Raw genomic sequence first — 20,367 nt, 5'->3', positions numbered from 1 at the left:
AAGGCTTGCATTAGTAGCAATCAACATATTGGCTCAATCCTTCTGAAATACATTTTTAAGTTACTATAAGTATTACTGTAATCCTTTAAATCCTACACACTTCATAAACAATGACTTCTTAAACCAGTAATTAAAAAGTTAAGAGACCTTAAAGGGAAGTAGTTTTATAAAGTATGTTTATTTTGCAACTTAATTCTATAATTTTTTACATGTGTTACTAATCAAAGTGTTTTTAAGAAATTTTCAAAGTCCTGCATAGAGGCTTTGGCAATCTCTGTACAAAACACCTCATCAGGCAGGGATACCAGCTGATCCAGGGAGATGTAGCTGGGCTGGGCTGGGTCATACTGGGCTCTTCCCAAGAATGCAAGAAACATATGCCTCTCTCTGATTCGTAATAGCCTTGAGTTGAAAACCTAAGAAAGAAAAAAGGGAACCATTTTTTAGGTTGTCTAAATGTCAGACCCCGAGGCATCAAAAATTAGAGCTGTTTTTAGACAAACTGAAGCTCTAGGAAGCAAACAAATAATATGCTTATTTTCCTTTAGTTTACGTCAAACACCAGGTAGGTTACATTTATATATAAATTATCTAAACTCTAAATAAATACTCCAATACAATATGCTGACATACACAACAACAACCAGGGAGTGATACAAAAAACCTAATGTGCTTGAGAGTTGTTTCTATATAACAACTATATTACTTTGTAATTACTGTGTAATCACAGCCAAGACAGTGGAGACATTCAGTAACAGGGAGCACTTCCCCTCTAGCATCGGACAGATTCAAATAACCACTGTTACAAGGAAGAAATGAAGAGGTGACCACAGGGCATAATGCAAATTACAAACTGGCACGGTGGCAAGGGCAGAGGTGAGTGGATGTGACTCCTGTCATGATAATGTGGCTAAAAGGCACAGTGTGGTGGTTCAAAGCAACCATTTGTCTTCTGCTGCATAGCAATGCCTACCTTTGAAGATACCTGCCACAAAAAAAATAATCTAGACAGTTAAAGATGAGGACAATGGTAGGGGAAACACAAAAGAAATCAGCAGAACATTTAAAAAGAGAAGGAAGTGGGGAAGATGAGATGCACATTTAAGTCATAAAAGTTCATAAGTCACAAGTTCATTCCTGAGCAGTACAACTGAATAGAGAGAGATGCTTTAGAGGCAATAATGATGAAAATGTGAATGCCACAGGAAGAAGAGATTTTACTAAAAACGAGACTCCATTGATGGAAGAAGAGTTCCATGAGGATGGAAATTAATTTGAACAAGGAGGGAAAAATAAAACTACTGTTCTTCCTCTGCCCCTCTTGAATTTTAAGAGGCAGTCAAAATACAGGAGAAAATTAAAAAAAAAACACTTAACCACCATTTATAGTTGACAGAATGGTTAGAAGAGCAACTGTAACATCAGAGAGAATTTGACCAAAAAAAAAAATCCTGTATACTTCCTATTTTTAACGTTACCATCAATCAGGATAAAAGTGAGTATGGATGGAGATAAATATGTATTTGTGAAGGCACAAGCTAAGGCCCAACCATACACAGACTGATGTGCACTACCTGTATCCTGGCATTCACAGCTTTCAAGGGTGAAAGGGAAGAACAGGAAAGAGAGGGAGAGACTGTGCCAAGAATAAGGAATAGAGGAAACACTCCACTTACCCTACCAAACAAAAGGAAGAAAAATAATGTGGTGAACCACCATAAAGCCAACAATAAGGCAACTGAGAAGAAGTGAGCAAAACTTGTGGTAATTTACAGATGAAGGAGGGCAAAGTAACAAAGATGAGCATAAAAGCATGCATCCTTGTTAAGTAAAGATAGATTAAATAGCAATATAATCAAAATCCTGAGGAATAGTTTTATTCCCCCATGCAATTTTGGCTTTCTAGCCACTTAGATTCTCTACTAGACTTGCTTTAGAAAGAAAATTACTGCAGTTAAGAAGCTGTAATTTCTACTTTCATTTTTACCTTGTAAGAAGATAGTGCAACTGCTTGTAGTCATTGAATGAAGTGACTAACACTTTCAGCTTTCAATTTATGAAGAAATAGCAGTAATGAGGAGGTAGAAAAAACCCAAGATAGTAATTAAGAAACAAATCTATTTTCAATCCTGTGGTATTTTAGCAATTGCTGCAGCAATAAGAAGACCAATGATAATCTAATGACTGTCTAACAGACAGAACTTCTCTTACCTTTACACTGTATTTTCAGGTCCTAAAATTTCTAAAGGTTATTTTTTAAGTAGACAAACCTGAAAGAAATGTTTATATTTATATATATAATGCTATCTAATGAACAGATCTTCTGCATAATCTGTCTTCTCTTGTGTTTCTTAGGTAAGATTTCAGGACCAGCAAATCCCTAAGCAGGCAGTAATCTCTCTTGCATGAACACAGAAGAGATGAGCATGACTGCCTCTGTTAAAAACCTTAAATATCACAAGACTGTGGGCAGTGATGTCACATGTGCTAAGGGAAAATAAGCAGCAGTTCCATCGGAAATCTTCAATAGTTTCTGGATTGCTAATTAAAATTATCCAAATTAGAGTAAAAGGCACAGGCTAGCTGGAGAATTCACTTATGTTCTGCACAGAGCAAGGCTCCACCTTCAGCACGTTAGTGAAGTGGCTGTGACAAAAGCACCTACAACTTATTCTCAGATCAACAGCTCACCTGAGGAAAGCGAGTAAGCATGTGGTGGGGAATGCCCATTATGTTGTGTAAGTAGTCAAATGTCTGTTTGAGTCTCTTTTTACTTGCAGTTAAAATCTTGGGAGTTTTGCACACTATCTGTTGAATTTCATTACGTTGAAAACCAAGTTCAATTTGACAAACCTGAAAAAGAGCACAATTTTATCTTTGCAAGTCAGCTACAGCAAACTCAGCTTATTTTAATGTGCCACTTAAATAAACTAATGCAAAATTCTTCTATTCTTTTTTACACAGCAACAAGAATGCAAACCACAAAAATATCTGCCACTTCAGTTCTTCTCAAGTCAGACAATGCAAATTATTTATTGTTCTAGATTAAAGTGTAATTTGTTTATAAAATATCCCCAAAATAAAGATAACTTCTCTGAATGTTATGTATTTTTCAGTTTGTCTGAGATATGAACAAAAAAGCCACGTCTCCATATGTATGGCAGTTAAAAGCATAAAGATTTCCCCCTAAGAGTCCTTTATCATTTTCAATACCAAGCTGTCAAGAGACTTTCTTCCTGTGGAGCTGTTGAGCTCTGTAAAGCACAGCAACCAAATAGCTAGTGCCTACTTTTGCTAATGTGTTACTTCTTTTGCTAATGTATCCAAGGTATATTTTTTTTTAAATAGGGAGTATAATTTCTATAGTTTTCAATTTAACACTGCTGAACCTAAAAGAGATATGTAGAATACATAGTGTATTCGATTTATTCTACAGTTCAATAAAGTCTAAAGTAAGATGTCTTTTTCAGAGACTGACTTGACTTCAATTATGATTTCCCAAAAGGAAAACAAACCACATTTTTTCAATAAAATCATGAGCACTCCTCCCAAAGTGCAGAATGGCAAGCAAGTCATTGAGCTGTTGAGAAAGAATTCAGCATACAAGAGTGTCTGTTAACTCAGTAATTTCTTCTATCCTCCAGTGACACTTACAAGCAGCTTGTTTTCAGTCATGAAGTGGGTGTGCTTGCCAGCTAACATAACCAGACTTTCATATCAAACTAAGGTACTTCAACTGGCAAGAAGGTGGTGTTTTTGTTCGACCAATTTGATGTGCCAAGAGTGCGTCTTTTTTCCAGAACTGCTTGTCAAATATGAAGGGAAGGGCTTAGAATCTGGGTTTTGAATTTACCTTAGGACTTCCAAATCCTTGCAGGGAACTGTTTCTAGAGGCAACTATAGTCAGGTCTTTCAACTCCTTATTTTAGCTTTTCTGCTTTCTAAATATTTGTGCACCATACAAAATACCAATCAACTAAGACAGCATTCAAGTATGGAAATAGGTGTTTGCACATGAGTAGGATCTTCTGTGGACCTGAGCTGGCAGGGCTAACTTCCTGCATCAAGGTACAAAACTGGAGTTAAGACCCCGTGTTAAATCACTGCAGAGATAAAGCTGGGCCCCACTATAGAGGTAATTGTGGCAAGAATCTTGAGCTTTTATCTTCTGCTCTGTGACATGGAACGGCTCCCTCGACATGATCAGTGAGCTTACGTGTAAGCTGCTTTGACTGCACTCAGTCTGACAGCAAACATGTTTAATATTCAATAACTCTCTAGGCCACACATGCTAATATCCTTATTGCATAAGCCTCAGCAATAGTCAACAAAGTATGTATTATTCCCACAATAGGCAGTGGTAATGAAAGCTTTGACAGGTTTTACCCTGTCAATGAATCTCTAATTGTGCTTGATTAAACCCTCAGAGGATGGACTAAGCAATCCTTCAGCACATTCAGTCCATGACTGGTATCTTACGACAACCAAGATCAGCTACTGTACTTGTTTCTAAATAACAGTCCATTCAGAATGAGGGATACAGCCTGATCACTTCTGAACTGTTGGTATGTGATATCACTTTCCAAGTACTGTCCTCCCACCAGCAGTTTAGGACATACAGGTCTGAACACAGATTCTGAATCCAACCTCCTGAAAAGCTTGAGCTTTTAAGAATTAGTAGATTCCAACAGTGGGGACCTAAAAATCCTTCCTTTCTTTCCCTTTCTCACACATTTTAAAAATAGAGGTGCTATGCTGTATTTCTTGGTGGATAAACAAGATAGTCACATAGAACTAAAGACCTCAAAAACACATTCATTATAATAATGGCTCCCTAGCCTGTGGAAACAATGTATGTTTAAAAGAAAGCACTATTAATTAGAACAGTCTGCTACTTTCCAGTCTCCTCCCTTACCACACACACATTTCAGATTGCAAGACTTCTAGTGTTTAATAGTTTCAGAACAGTGAGTCTGTCTGAAAATTATACATTTTGATTTATAGTTATTTGTTATAGAATAATGGAATTTCACAAATTGTTACACTACATCATGCTGTTTGGCCTCGATGGCTTTACAGCACAGTAATTAAAGCAATACACTTACATTTTCAAAAGGGAAAGGAATCCCCAGGGGTTTGAAGTTATTTACCCAACAATTAACGACCATCTGCTATCAGACAATAGGTCTCAAATGCACATTTTGGCAGGCTAGTTACCTGCCAGGAGAAAAATAATCAACTGCACATGTCTTGCTCCTAAATACTCACGGACAATCCAAGTTAGCAAAAAAAACGTACTAATTAAGGGGAGGGGAAAAAGACTGAGTATTTTTCTACTCATTAAAAAATGGGAAACCATTTATGTCATCATATAGCAACTTTTGGCAGGAAAGCAATACATCAGAGTAGAAGAGAGAATAAGGTAATGCTCCATGCATTGAGTAAGTATGCATGCTATAGAGGAAAATACACGATTTAACAGTTACTTTATATCACCACCAAAATAATTTAATTAAATTCTTTCTGTACACAATTCCCTACAAGAATTTTATCTCCTGACAACTCTTCAACTATATACAATACACTTTTAATATCTATTCATAAGCTCACCTGAAGATTTTCTTTCACAGGCTCTATTTTGCCAGTTAGTAGTCTTGGAAGACGAATTACCAAGTCCTTTGTCTACAATCAGAAAAACACATAAATTAATGAGTTTTAAAGGAAGGCTTCGAAAGAAAGATCCTATATAAACTTTTTTTTTCACTTCATTTTGTATTTCATTTTATCTCTACACCAAAGATGAATTTGCATGAAACAGCAGTATGTTAAGACACAAAACACTACTCAAATATGTTCTTTTAGAAAACAAAAAATAATACAATTCTAAAGCTGGTAGGAAGAGGGAGTAAAAGCATGCATCAAAAGGGGAAAGTAAGCTCAAGTGCCCAATTTCTCTCAGCCCTCATGTTGTTTCTTCCCATCTTTTTAAAAAAAGTAAAACAACACACTACCCAATGGAAGCTGTAAAAGGGTTTTTAGTGGCAGTGGAGCTAACTTCTGAATCTGGCTGGGCCACATGTAACAGCACTACAAGAAATACTCCACATTCCCTGAAGTGTCTGATTACTTGTAGTCCACCCTGAGTACAAGGTGATGGCTAAACATTTTTCCGAGGAGATGTCTTCACCTCAAATATGGAAAGGCCAGCAACAGGGCACTGTAGCAGCTATGACTGTTCAGCTAACAGAAGAACCCAAGATTCCACTTGGAATTTGGTATTCATTGCAATCCCCACCTACTTCAGGACAACTAAAATTGCCCAGTTACTCCAGGCATGTCCAGCTACTACCTGCCCTTAAGATTCAAAGCAAGGTGCTGAATACTTGCTAAGTGCATAATGTGGTGTGCACCCATGAGCAAACACAGAGGTCACTCTTGGTGAGCTGAGCATATGATTTGGCATTTATCTAGATAAGATACTCACAAATTAGACTATTTTTTAAATTCTTTATGTTGAAGTATCTTGAAGAGATGAAGAGCACCAAATAATTTTCCAGAAGTTAAAAGAGCTGCTTGCTGTTTCAGTAGTTAATTCAGTCCTCTGACCCACCTCAAATAACAGAACTGGACATACACATGCTTATTTGATAATAAACTGTAGCAGGTCATCTTCAGAAACTGTACTTCAGGTCCTCTGAATGTCAGGTGTCCATATCACTTCCATAGACAGTTAAAACCATGTTACCCTCCTATAACCCTCTAGTAACATTACTGATGTTAACACAATGTTTGTTGATAATCTCCAAAGACTTTGGAGTATTCATATCGCAAGACCTTACAACTGTCACTAATAAAATATGTGAACACTTCAGTCTTTACCTTTTTTACACTGAGACCAAGTTCATTTTTGAAGAAACCCAGTCTGTTATCCAATCTTTCCACTGAAAACAACAGCAAATATGGAGCTCTTGAGACCATCTGAGCAATTTCTGACTTACCAAATTTTTTTGATTTTAGGTAAGCCACTCTAGAAAGAGAACAAAAACAAAATAAAATCCAGTGATGAAAATTATATTGCCTCCATTTATTCAGTGATCACTTAAATTCCTCAGTGATATCTTATAAATGGACAGATGTTCTAGCATTAACATGCAACCCTGCCAAAAATAATTAAGGTGAAATCTGCAGTTATCGTAAAAGCAAAATACCCTCCCTTCCAATTAATTAGAAGTAAAATAAACCTCAGAGCAGAATGTCAATACTGAAGATAGATTTTAATTCCTTCCAGCTGTACTTAAGCAGATAACAATGTTAACCTACAGTTAACTACCAGTCTGTCTCCTAGATTGCAAACACATTAATAGGGTATGGACAAGAAGATATATACAGCCTTTTGCTATTTTAATGAATTCCATTTCTGCTGCTGAAAGAATGGAGTCCTATACCTCATACACTCCTGTTTTGCCAATAGCATTTGAGTAGAAATATCATACAAGGATGCTGTGTGTATAGATATTGTTGAAAAAGATATTTCTACATCAGCTGAAGTTGTGTTTGCCCTATTTTCAGTCACTGGTCTAACAAATGAGTAACAAACATCTGGCTGTCAGAAAGCAAGAGGAGTTGACTCAAGTTTTGATATTTAACAGAGCTTGCTTTCCTTCCTTCTTTCCAAGTCAAAACTTTTTCCAAACTTTGATTTCAGTGAAAGTGAAATCCTATTTCAAGTCCCACTTGCAGTAGATGATTACCACAGCTCCCAGAAAAAAATGCTTGAAGAGGAGAAATACAGCACACCAAGTAAAGAGACACAATTAATCCACATACTACCATGTACTAAACAACTAAACTACAATTTGGAGAGGCTTCCTCTGGTTATAGATGAGAGTAGTTGCAATATGAGAAGTATTTGCAGTCAGATCAACTTAGAGCATACAACAAGAATTGCCTTATTTGGTAGTAATTAGGATAATAAATGGGTTGCAGAATATTCTGCAGAAGCAGATATTCAGCAAAAAATGGGCTTTCTGTTAAACCATGTCTTGTGGAAAGAAAAAAAATAAAATTACCTTCCAGTCACTCAACTTCCCCCTTTCCACAAATCCTCAGAAATTTTCACAAGCCAAAAACTCCCAGATGGAAGATAGAAAAGCAAGATCTAGAGGACCAATTTCTAACTGAGCAGGCACCCCAACACAGAAAGTAGGACCCTAGGCTCCAGGCAATGACAATGGAACTGGCACATCTTCCAAGCATCCCAGAAACAGCTAAAAGAGCAGATTAAAAATCAAATCTTTTGGCTTTCCTGACTCCACTTCTGTTAACAAATCATTAAGATTCACACTTAAAGCATTTCTTCCTGGAAAGGCAAGAAACTTAAAAGAGAGATGGCAAGATTGTAGTAACCTGACTGTAGAAACTGGAATATTAAAGGAACACAGCTATTCAACCTGGCCAAAGCTTGAGATACATCTGTGACTGCTGGCACCAAGGTCAGCCCTCGTTCCACTACAGGGCTCAGCAGTTCTATGTAGCATGTTAACAGTTTTAAGTCATCATTAACACCAGCATAAAACAAAGCATCTGGTGCAGCTGCAGTACAGACACTGATTTGCAACTGTCAAAATTGTTAGGAATTATGGAATGTTTTGACTTTTACAGTGTTTATCTGAAGTCAAATGCCAAACCTATTGAAATTTTGTTTTGTTTCCTGGCAACATGGGATCCATAGCAATAAAACATTCCAGAGTGATGTAACCAATACCACGTCCATCTGCACCGAACTGTTTATGCAAAGGTGATACTCAGCTTTCAAAAGACAGCTATTTGAGACACACTCACTTCACAGCCTTTACAGCACACTTACTTACTTTAAAGCTTGCAGGAAATCATTCACCAGTGTCAAACTTACAGAAGAATCGTACTGCAGACAATTAAGAAGAAATTGGATTGCTCTGTTTAGCCCCTTCTTTACCAATCAGCCAGTGCCACAGGAGTGCCACTGAAAATAAAGTCTGACTTAATGGAAGAGTTAGGATATTTATCACAAAAAAAAACCCCAAACCTCTCTTCAGAAGAGCATTCAGAAGAGCAGTCTGGTCTGATACCTAAACTCAAAACTGCTTCTGGAAAAATGACATAGGGTATTTTTTTGGATATTGTTTCTGAAAGGCCACTTATTGAACACAAGATTGGAAGAACAGAGGAGAAAGAAGTTAGGTCTATGCTATACAAGAATTGTATAACATCACACGTTAGTGCCAACAGATGGGGAGGCACAAGAATATGCAGCCAGGGTAAGAAAGGAGTAAGAGTAAGAAAGGAGGCAGCAGGCAGCACAGGCTCCTTCAGACAAAGTAAACCAACTGGGAAACCAGATCTTCAAGGCAAGGGGCTTAACACCCTGCTACTTCTTGAAAAGCTTACCTGGTTTCTAAAGCTTCCAGATCTTCACCAAGGATATATGGATTTTTGGTCAGGAATGGTCCCAGTTGATTGTCTTCTACACCCACATCCTTAAGAAACAGAAGTATTTTTTTTACATCTTTTTCAAAGTCCAAAGTCAGTAAGAGCTGACCTGCCTTTTGACGTTTCTCCACTTGGGATAAGTCAACTCCTACAACAAACAAAATTAGAAGTTGTTTTAATTAAACACAGACCCTGCTTTCTGTAAGTGCTTCCCAAAGGCATGCTGGAATGTATAGGACTACTCAATTTTTTGCACTGATTTTGCATACTTTAATTACTCAACACAGCAAGGCTACACCACCTTGTATATTGTGGAAAGACTCCAGATAAAATAAGCAGTCATTTTAGAAGCTTTTGCTGAGTTTATTTTTTGAAGAAAGACCTTTGCAGTGAAACCTGCATGTGCCACATTTAGAGACCTGCTCTTGTTGCACAGAAGTATGTGTGCATGAAATTTCCAAATCTGTTATAAAAAGGAAGATGACAATTTTGCAGTGAAGTGACTTTGTATACTGACTCACACATGACAATTTCTTACTACATGGGGACAGATTCCCTCTCTCAAATATTAATTTTTCCAACCTCCTTCTAGTCTTCTTCGCACGTTTGGGCAACAAGGTGGTGAGAAAGCTTGAACTTGGGCATCTCTGTAGTCCAAGTGTTTTTTGACGAGAAGGAAGGTTCTTGTCAAGCCCTTGCCTCTTGCTTCTCCAGTGTGCTGTGCCTCACTCCTAATGTTATGCATAGCAACCATTCTCTTTCCTTCCTTCCAAGGATGAAGAGCTGCAGCTTGTTTTGCAGCAAATTAAAGCATCTTTAACCAGCCCAAAAGAAGAAAGACCAAGTCAATTACACAGTGATCCCCACCTCCTGAAGCTGTGGGAGATGCCACCTTCTAACACCCATAGCACTAAGAGACTAATACCAGCCAGCTTTGTTTCCCAGTAGTATGGCATTGCTAGTGACACAGTCCCCTCTTTTTGTCAATTTACCCTGGATAACATTCTGCAGCTTTTTACCCTTGGTCACTGCTACCATTTTCAAGTTTACAAGGTAATCAGTAAGAGCAAAGCACAAATGACAGGATCTGCAAAGCTCCTGCCATAGGCAGAGCACACAAACAAAATCACACATACCTAGGTGGACAAGTTTTGCAAGGGTTTCTGAGTGATCAACATAATCTCGGAGAGTGGAAGACTGAATGGGGAGAAGTGGTTCTGCAATGATTTGTACAGCTTCTCCCTCAGAAATCACTTCCAAAGCAGATGAAGGTGGGATGTCATCCCAGTCTGAGAAACAAATATAGAAAACCCAAATGCATGTTGTGAAAGAACTGCATTTCAGAAAGCTGCTCTCACCAAATGCTATACAGATCTCTTAAAATCTTTTCCAAAATGCAGGAACACTGTGCCATGTGATAAACAGCCAGCCTATTATTTGAAAACATAAAAACATAGACTCTGCTCCCAGTTTTTGCCTCTGTTCCATCTCCTGGTCACTGCCCATCAACTTTTACTCATATGGCCAAATCTGAGAGTAGTACCCAGCCTGCCTTCAGTCTGCTGCCTAGACACTGCAGACAAGAGATCAAATCACCCTCTGGAAAAGGATCGTCTTCCATGTTTTCACAAATGCATTCTTGCCTGATCACAGCCAGATAGAAGGCTACTGCCAAGATTATCTTTCATAACCTAACCAGCCCACTACTTTGTGACTCTCCTGAATATGCAGCCTGAAATGCAGCTGTTTTAACTTTCAATGTATTTCACAGCCAACTCCAGCCAATCTATTATGTCTTATCCATTACAGAAAGGCAGCTGACTGCCACTATGTCTAACAGCAAAAAGAATAACTTCCTACTCACTAAGGTTTCAAAGGGAACATCATGCTTGTTTTCCCTTAAGTGTTCCAAGTCACAGAACTCACTGTCTTTAAAAAACAAATTCTCTAAATAGATTTATTTTTTTCATTGATAGGAGTTCAAAGCAGCAAGATTAAGATTGCTGTTTGCAAGCTAGCTGCTAGCATCCACATCAATTATCAGCTTGATTACTGATCAGATGCCCTAATTAAAAACTCTTTGGGAAGGGGATTTTCAGTGCTCTATACCTTTGTATAATGGATTCTGAGAGACCAGGGTAACACTCTTCCAAGTCAAGAAACAAAGGCACACCAGAACTCTACTACAAGTAATTCCAAATAATTAGGATGTGCCTAATGCTCCAGGAAGAGTTGCACAGACTAGCTTGACAGCTGTTGAAGGTCTTGTCTTTTTCTGATAGCCTCAGAAACAAAAGCACAGTAAAATGCTTTCAGCAACATTTACACATTGAACAGGAACTCTCTAGGAATCTATAGGAATATCAAGTGGTTTTTTTCAACTTGCTGAGGACCAAACAAATATACAATAAAGTCCATTCCAGATACATGCATGTCTTTTATTGCCACTTTAAAGTCCTTACACTTCCTATTGGGAATCATACTTCAAGTTACCAAAACCCCCCAAAATTATCAATTATGTTTATTCCATTATACAGACTGACAACTGGGCAAAATGCTACACACACACATTTTCCAGTCAGTCTGCTGGCAGATAAAAATCTAGCAAGGGGATAAACTGCATCACAGGTGCAGCTGGCTGACCCATCACTTTGGTGCAGCACTGTTTCAGGACCAGCTACACACACAGATCTCTGATGCAGGTCTGAGCCACCCCAAATAATAAGCTCTGTATAATCCAGGCTGGCTGGGCTCAAACCACAATCTGAACATACAAAGCTGCTCAATAATTCAGAGCAAATTTCCTCAGCATACCCAAAATAATTCGAAAGGATGGAAATATTATAATTTTTGTTTAGATGTAAAAGTAGGGATAAAAAGTACGTAAATTTCCTCAGGGCAACAACACCAAGGCGCCGCTGCATTTATCTCCTTTCCTCAGAAGACAGTTGGGTGAGCATTTCTCATCAGAGCAGCGCTTAAGGAGGCTTCACACCACTGCCTCCTGTTGGTCCTTCCTGATCCCTTAAACCGTGGAGCGTGAGCTGCTTCAGGCGTGCTATCTCCCAGCCTCACTCAAAATAAAAAAAAAAAACAACCCAACAAATCAAAACAAAAACCCCACAAAAAACCAAAACAACCAACCAAACAAAAACCCCACCAAAACAAAAAAAACAAAACCAAACAAACCAAACAAAAAAACTAAACCAAACAAAAACAAAACAAACAAAAAAGAAAAAAACCCAAACAAAAAAAATCCAAAACAAAACAAAAAAACCAACAAAAATTTTAAAAAACACCAAAACCAAACGCCCAAAAACCCCAAACCAAAACCCTTTAGTTTGTACCACCATATCTGTGAGGGAAAGGCAAACAGATGCAGGTAGGGTTATGAAAACTCCTTCAAAGAGCAGCTCCAGACCTACATTTCTACCCAAAACATTATACCTTTATCTCACTTTAAAGGTATTCTTTGCATGCCACATCGACCATAACTACCTGAATTAACTACGGAGCTAATCAGAAGTGAAAGTCAGGAACTCCAGATACATATTTTAGGCAAACAGGGCAAAAAAGGAGAACCCAGCTGCGGTTGAACCACAGCATTCTGAAAACATAATTTGAGGATTCGGGAGAAATTGTATTCCTTAAAGCCTCTTACCTTCATCCAGTATTTTGGCATTCAAATCAGGCAATATTTCTGGTTTTGCTTGCCCCGGTTGCACTGAAGGCAGGTTACTTTCGGGAGAAGAGAAAGCTCCATCCTTGGCGCTGTCGGGCGGGGAACAGCTCCCTGTGGACAGCTGCCTGTACCCCTGCACTCTGCACAGAGCCGCCTCCTCTCCAGCGGGCAGCACAGCCCGACGGGCCAGCGCAGGGCAGGCCCATACGGGGCAGCCGCCACCCCCGAGCCGCCGAGGAAGCTCAGCGGCAGCACGGGCCGTGCTCAGCAGGCAGCCCCAGCGGGAGGCGTGCCGAGCCCACACAGCCATCACCCACCGTAGCACGGCATCCTACAGGCAGGAAAAGGCCGGAGAGTGACACGGGCGCTGCCCGCCTCGCCGTACAGCCGGGAGCATGAATCCCCCGGCGTTACAGCGATCCCTCACTACAAAGCACCACCTACTGCCTTCAGGCTTCAAACGCGCCACAAACGGAGGAGCCGGGTCTGAGGCCGCCGCCCTCTAGGACAGCCGTTCCCTCGGGAGCACGGGGAAGCCCAGCCAGGACCTAACCCCTCCCGGGGGCACGGGGCCCTCCGCGTAAAACCGCACAGGGCGGGGAGGCCAAGTCGGGCCGCGCCCACCGTCCTCTCCTCGCAGGGCTCCCCACGCCGGCGGCCGCTGCGTGTAGCCTGCAGGAGAAGGGGCAGTGCCGCCCGGCCCGGGAACAGCGGGACCTACCGGGGCCTCACCGGCGCGGCACGGCCCACGTGTGCGCCCCGCTCCCCGGCCCGGCCCGGGCGAGACCACTCGGAAGGAAACGGGGGGAGTAGGCAGCAGCGTCCTTTCCTCCGCGTGTTGTAAAAGGACGGAGTGGCCCCGCCGTCCCCTCCTCCCGCGCTCCGTTGCTCTCTCCCTCCCTCGCCTCGTGGGCGCGGCCGGGTGAGCTCCGCCCCTCGGCGCGGCGGGCGCGGCGCTGCCCCGCTCGGCCCGCTCGGCTGCGCTCGGCGGGACGCGGCACGGGCGGCCGGGCGGCCGGGCTGGTTCGGGCCGCGCCGCGCCGCCCCGCGCATCCACAGCCGCGCTGAGACGTGGGGAGAGAGGGGGCGAGATGGCGTCGTGCGTGGGGAGCCGGACCCTGAGCAAGGACGACGTAAACTACCGCCTGCACTTCCGCATGATCAACGAGCAGCAGGTGGAGGACATCACGCTGGAGTTCTTCTACCGCCCGCACACCATCACCCTCCTCAGCTTCACCATCCTCAGCCTCATGGCCTTCGCCTTCACCAGGTGCGCGGCCGCCGCGGGGAGCCGCAGCCCCGCCCCTGGGTGCCGGCAGCCCCGGGGTTCCCGGGCAGGGAACGGGGAGGGTCGGTGCCCGGCCCGGGGCGAGCAGGGGCAGCGCGGCTCCGGCCGGGCCGTGCCTGCGGTGCGCTCCCCGGGCGGCTGCTGCACCGCCCCGCGCCCCCCGCTCGGCAGGCCCGTGCTGGAGAGCAGGCATCCTGCCCTCCTTTCCAGAGCGGGTATCATCCCCACTGCCTTTCCTGGGAACTTGGTAATCGTTCTGGGGATCTCTGCTAAAGTCTCTACTAAAATGGGTTTTTCAGGGAGTTGCCAGAAATGGGCTTTATTAGGCTATCGAGCAGCCCCGCGGTGACATCACTCCTGTAGATGGTTTCCCAAGCGTGCGGTGCGCGGCAGTGGCTGTTCTGTGGCACCGCTTCTGTACCCCACGCTGTCTGTGGCCAGTCTCGGCTTGGCTCAGGCCCTGGCACGGGTGGGCTCAGCACGGGTGGGCTTAGCAGGGCTCAGGCCCTGGCACGGGTGGGCTTAGCCGCATCCTTGGCGCACCACAGGGAGGGAGGGCTCTGTGGGCATCACCCCTGCGGTCATCCATGGCCATACTGCCAGGAACAGACAGGTTTTTCGGGAACCTTGCTTGAAAACAAGGGGTATAGCAGTGCAGTCTGAGGGGTATCCTGCATGTTTTTTGAAGTTGTGTATACTTTTTATTGCCTCCCACTGGATGTGAAGATGATTGTATAATCTTCCTGTAGACTAAGTTGTGTAGTATGTAGGCAGTGATTCCTGCGAGGTTTTGGCTAGGTAGTGCAGTGTGTTTTAGACTCGTTTAAACTTTTGTGGCACTATGTGTACACAATCATGGATTTCAGTGGTCTTGTGGCTTAAACTCTGATTGTGGTGAACTCCCCCCTTGAAAGTGACCTTAAAACATTAATTTATGACAACTCTCCATTTGATGTAAGAAGATTATTTGTCACTAAGCCTGATACACAGTTCAGTGTGTAATCTTGTCTTATTCTAAGAATCCAAATGTTTAGTTTTCATCAGCTGTGAAATAATGGCCAAGCCTGGCTTGAGTTGAGACAGGGGCATAAGGAAAAGTAAAATAGTGTAACTGCAGATGGTCTGAGGTGTGCCTTTTCTTGTTTCAACATGTGGATGGCCCCAAGGGAGATACTTTTGGTGAGCACATCCCTTGTTCTACTTGGATCCCTTCTTAACTCCAAAATCAGAGACATATTTCTGTGCTCTGTTACAATGTTTAATTACAGACCTTTGGTACAAGTGCTCCTCGTCCCCTTGCCTGATCACTTTTCCCTTGAAGGGCTAATTTAGATCAAAGTTCTGACTCACTAGGAAATTTTCATCACACTGTCATTCTGGAGGATTAATGGATTAATGGATTGCTCACCTTTGGGGAAGGAATTTTGCAATTAATTCTTTCAAGCAGAGGGTGAGCTAAGAAGCAATTTCAGCGCTTTGGAGTCTTCTAGGCCCAAATAAAATTGCTTCACTTCTGGGATGTTTGTTTGCATTTTTCCAAGAGGATTACTGGTGTGTCTTTCCATTTGTTTTGCTGTCTTTCTAACTGACTTCTTCAGTTTCATTTTCTTCCCTCTGTCTGTCTCTGCCTCATTTCCTGTGTTTAAATACCAGTTGACTTCTCTTTAACTCTTCTCTGTTTCTCCTCTTCTCAAGTTGTAGAAGGTACTCTGATTTTTCTTTTTCCCCTCTCTTCCTTCTGCTATTTTCAACTATTGTAGGAGTTTCATAGATCTCCTGAGTGATACCAGAGTGCTGCATCTGGGCCTCATTTGGGACACTATCCAAACCATATACACTCTTTAAGAGACTGGGGAACAGGAGATACTTTCCCACATGCTTTTACAGTCTGTGCTCCTTTCCATCAGCTTATTGCATTGAGTCTACACTGACTCATGCAATTGAGGTGATGTTTAAGTTCATTTTCCCACTTGCTGGGCACAAGGCCCTGTAGACTTCCCTGTAAAGTGTCACAAGTGATTCTTTGCTTCCCCTGTGCTGTCAGTTGTTCTCTAGCTCTCCTGGGCACTTTGTTGAGTGGGGGATTTTCTATGATAGATTCATGCTGATGTTGTGAAGTAAAATTTATTTTTTCAGGAACTTCACCGTAGACAGAGGAAATTCTGTGTTCCTTAAATTCTTGTCTCTTCTGTAATTGCTTTGTGTTAGAATTATGTGGAGAGTTCTGAGGAGCTTAGAAAATGCTTTTCCCTTGTGTGTAGCAAGCCATCCATAACATGAAGTCCTCCTTAGGATCACTGAGAGCGGTTGCTACTGTCTTTGAGCTGACAGATAAGGGTGAAACTGAACTTCAGATAGCAGGAATCTTCAGGTATGGTGATGGTAATAATAATAATAATAATAATCCAAAAGAAATGTGGTTTTTTATTTTTCTATGTTAAAGTGGGGAATAGAGGGTATTCTGTTCTTTTAAAGCACATCCTTCTAGTGCTTCTGACAATGGCTGCAGCTTCCTTGGTTGTTTCCTGCTGAATGAGCCAGACAGAGGCTCCACTACTTCCATCCTGTGCCTTGGGGCAGAGGTGGGGAGTGGCTCTAGCTTTTGCTGTCCTCTTCCACCCTAGATAGAGATGTGTGGCCCTCTCTGAGCCCAGAGGCAGCCTGCAGGAGTGAGTCCTGGGGGGGATATTTTGTGGGACCCAACAACAGGACTGAGGAGGGTGACAGACTAGTGGCTTCTGGGATGAAGCTGCCTGGGTTTGTGGAAGCAGGAGTAGGACCTGTAGGATGTAGGGCTTTTGTCTTCCATGTCCCTTGATTAATAGGCTTGATTAAACTGGATTATTTAGTTGTATTTAGGTTTGGCTGAGTTTATGGAAGATGTTTTTCCTCTTTCTTCCACATTCCAAATTTAGTGTCCTAGCTATTTTTTCCTCAATTGAGTTCCCCCCTCCAGCTTTTATTTTGTGATATAATAACTCACTCGTTGACATTTTTGTATCTACTGCTCTGGAGAAGAACAGAAGAGGGATAAAGATTATGCAGTTTTTATGCACTTTGTTTTTTTAAATTTCTTCTCTAAAAAGCCACGATAAATGCCCTTGTAAAGTGGGTTAAAATTGAGAGAATTTTCATCTGTCCTCCCATGTAAGCATTAAAAACCTTGCTTCTGCTGCATGAATCCTTGTATTTCAAAATCAGAGTCAACAATTCTTGGGCTATGTAAGGAGATGATTTAGCACATTTTCCCAATTGCAGCTTGTTATGATTGCATCTTTCCCTTTGGCATTCCCCAGAATAGTTCTTCCAGGTAAACACTATAATTCTTATACCAGCTAGTGTGCAGCAGCAAGTTTCTTGCTCACACCAGTTCTTACCTGCTTCTGGCAAGAAGGTTGGGTGTCTATCCCTTGTGAAATGTATCTGCAAGCCAAAGTAAAATGCCTTGCCACTCACTTGGAATGAGTTGCAGTTTATCACTGCATACATCTTTGTTGATTTTGGGGGGAATTGGTGCCAACATGACTAGGAGAGCATTTCTGAAGCTGAGTAGTACTCAGAATCCTGATATGCAAAGTGAGGACCTTTAGTCTCACCTGGTGCAGCAGTTAAGTGATGTGATCACAATGTCTTTCACTTCTTTGTTGGCCGTGATGAATCAATGTGATGCAACTGTAGTTATTTGTTCTATCTAAAAAAAACACCAGTTCATCCTCTTGGTGGCAGCCATGACAGAATGTTCCAGTGTGTTATTTACACGTGCTAAAAGAGTGATATGGTTTAGCTGTCTGAGGCATAGAACTGGAGGCTCTGGCTAGCAAGTGCACTGGATGGCATAAGGTCTTGGGATTGCCAAGGGAGCCTGAGTTAAGCTCTGGGACCTGGAGTTTATAGCTGGTATAAAGTGTCAGCCTGTGCAGCATGGCTGATGGAAAATGACTGGTAAAGCTGAACTCAGCTGGTTTAAAAAAATGCTGTGGGGAGTCCCTAAGGCCTGCAGAGAAACCATTTGTGTTTAATGCACTTTTTCCTTCCATACATTTAAACTAACACAGTGCTTAAATGCCTCACAGTGATGAAAGCCTGCTGTGAAGCTGTTAAAGTTCAGTTTTGAGGAAAAGAAAAATAATTTGGCTAAGTGAGAAATATTTTCTAACTGCAGCAAGTATCTAATGTGGAGAGCATTTATGCTGTCATGGATTCTTTACTGAACCATCCAGAAATGTGACAGATGCTCTTCCAGGAAGAGCTTTATTACCTCCAAAGTTTGTTAGGAATTATTTTGTTATTGTGTTGTGAATAAATAAACAAATATACTGAAATGAATAAACTGATCCTAAGTGCATGCTAACTACCCAGATAGTAAAACTTTGACTTTAGTTGCAGTGGGTATTATGAAATATTCACTGTTTATACTATGATAGACTGAAGTTTGTTGTTTTGTATTACTGAAGTATCCCAGAAGCTGTCTGCTGGTTAGAAAAGTTAGGTGACAATTATTTTGTTAATCTTCTACCTGCCCAAAAAGAAAGAGTCCCTCAAGTTTGCCTCAGCATTCCAAACTGAATTCTTAGGTCTGTCTTCTGGCTGTAATGTAACAGTAGCACAACTAATGCATGATGCTATATTCAGAGCTTTGGCTTAATAGATCTTAAAGCAAATTGATATTTTTCCTTGGATCCTTTAAGTTGTGCTGTGTGTCTCTGTTACAGAGTCTAAGCTTTACATTCATTATTTCTAAAGATTGATTGTAATCATTATTTCTGCCCTCATCTCAGGCATTTGATGTTGAGCATAGGCAAAGGGAAGTGAAGGGTATTGCAAGTAGCACCAAAACAGCAGAAGGAAACCTAGGAATTGCATCCAGGCTTCCAGAGGTTCTAGTTTATGTGTAAAAGTAAAAATTGCTGTGTAAAAGTAATTGAATGATCTTTCTGTAAGTATTAAAGCAGAAAGATTTTTTTCACCTTATGTAAAATTGGTCATTGCTTCTACACTTCTACACTTACTCCTAACAATTCTAATAGCTTGCATGTGTTTACTAAATAATTAACCCTCTTGTAAGAAAGAGACACCCAGAAGTGTAGTGTGAAAATCGTCCAGTGCAATTACTGTTTTAACTTGTTACATAATGGGCATGCATATTTCTTATATTTAATTTCTATGTATTCTTTATTTGAATAATATATCTTGAGAGCCTTTTGACTTCATCCTTATAATGTACTTTAATACTGTGTTGTCTGTCTCTTTAGGGATGATTCTGTACCAGAGGATAATATTTGGAGGGGTATCCTCTCTGTGATTTTCTTCTTTCTAATCATCAGTGTTCTAGCTTTTCCTAATGGTGAGTAAGGTTTATACAGCTTGTACTTCATGATTTTTAAATGTGGGTTTCTCTTTATTGCCACGATATTTACTTCAACTTTTATTTAAATACCAATTTTCAGTGTATTTTTCTTTAGTCATTTGAATTCTTTTATGTTAAGGAACAGTCTAAAAATGGGTTGTAGTCATACTGAGCAGAGATAAGTGTTATTTATAGCTTGTTATTTATAGTCTGTATTTAACAAGGAAGTCAAGTTCTCAAAATCAGTGTCCTATTTGCAGATGTGCAGTTGCAGCTCAGATTGTAAGTAATGATGCTAACAGACCCTTAAATAATGTTTAGGAGGACTTTGCCTCAGTGTGTTTCAACAGAAGTGTAATTCTAAAAGTTCTCAGACACAGCACCTTACCAGAAGATGGTAATAAAAATTATTTAAGTTGCATTTACAATGTAAAACCACAGTTGCTCAGTAGAAATTAAAGCTGGACAAAAGTTTTGGTAGTTGTGTGAGGAGCAGAAAGTATAAAAATGTAAGAATGTTTCTGTGTCACTTAATTCTGTGGAAGAAATGCTTATACCTGGTTTGTCTGTTTTGGTTTTTTT

General features: G+C 41.2%; 2 protein-coding genes across 3 annotated transcripts in view; one reads left to right on the top strand and one right to left on the bottom strand.

Moving 5' to 3' along the window:
* Positions 1-159: 159 nt before the first annotated feature.
* Positions 160-13,849, bottom strand: MTERF3 (mitochondrial transcription termination factor 3). Its single transcript, XM_066565133.1, has 7 exons — positions 13,130-13,849; positions 10,605-10,757; positions 9,427-9,616; positions 6,880-7,027; positions 5,611-5,682; positions 2,692-2,853; positions 160-416 (listed from the first exon to the last, which is right to left on the bottom strand). Exons 1-7 carry the CDS (start codon positions 13,458-13,460, stop codon positions 222-224), a joined length of 1,251 nt encoding a protein of 416 aa, XP_066421230.1. The 5' UTR covers positions 13,461-13,849; the 3' UTR covers positions 160-221.
* A 297-nt stretch (positions 13,850-14,146) lies between these two features.
* Positions 14,147-20,367, top strand: part of PTDSS1 (phosphatidylserine synthase 1) — a 29,467-nt gene continuing 23,246 nt past the window's right edge. For both annotated transcript variants that reach the window (XM_066565121.1, XM_066565112.1), the window contains exons 1-2: positions 14,147-14,420; positions 19,691-19,782. In XM_066565121.1, the coding sequence (XP_066421218.1) occupies positions 14,242-14,420; positions 19,691-19,782 (271 nt within the window). In that variant the 5' untranslated portion in view covers positions 14,147-14,241. The remainder of the gene's footprint in view (positions 14,421-19,690; positions 19,783-20,367) is intronic.

This window comes from Molothrus aeneus, chromosome 1 (assembly GCF_037042795.1).
Source record: "Molothrus aeneus isolate 106 chromosome 1, BPBGC_Maene_1.0, whole genome shotgun sequence".
Lineage (NCBI taxonomy): Eukaryota > Metazoa > Chordata > Aves > Passeriformes > Icteridae > Molothrus > Molothrus aeneus.
Note: the sequence above shows the minus strand (reverse complement) of the source record. Positions and strands in the feature narration are given on the sequence as shown.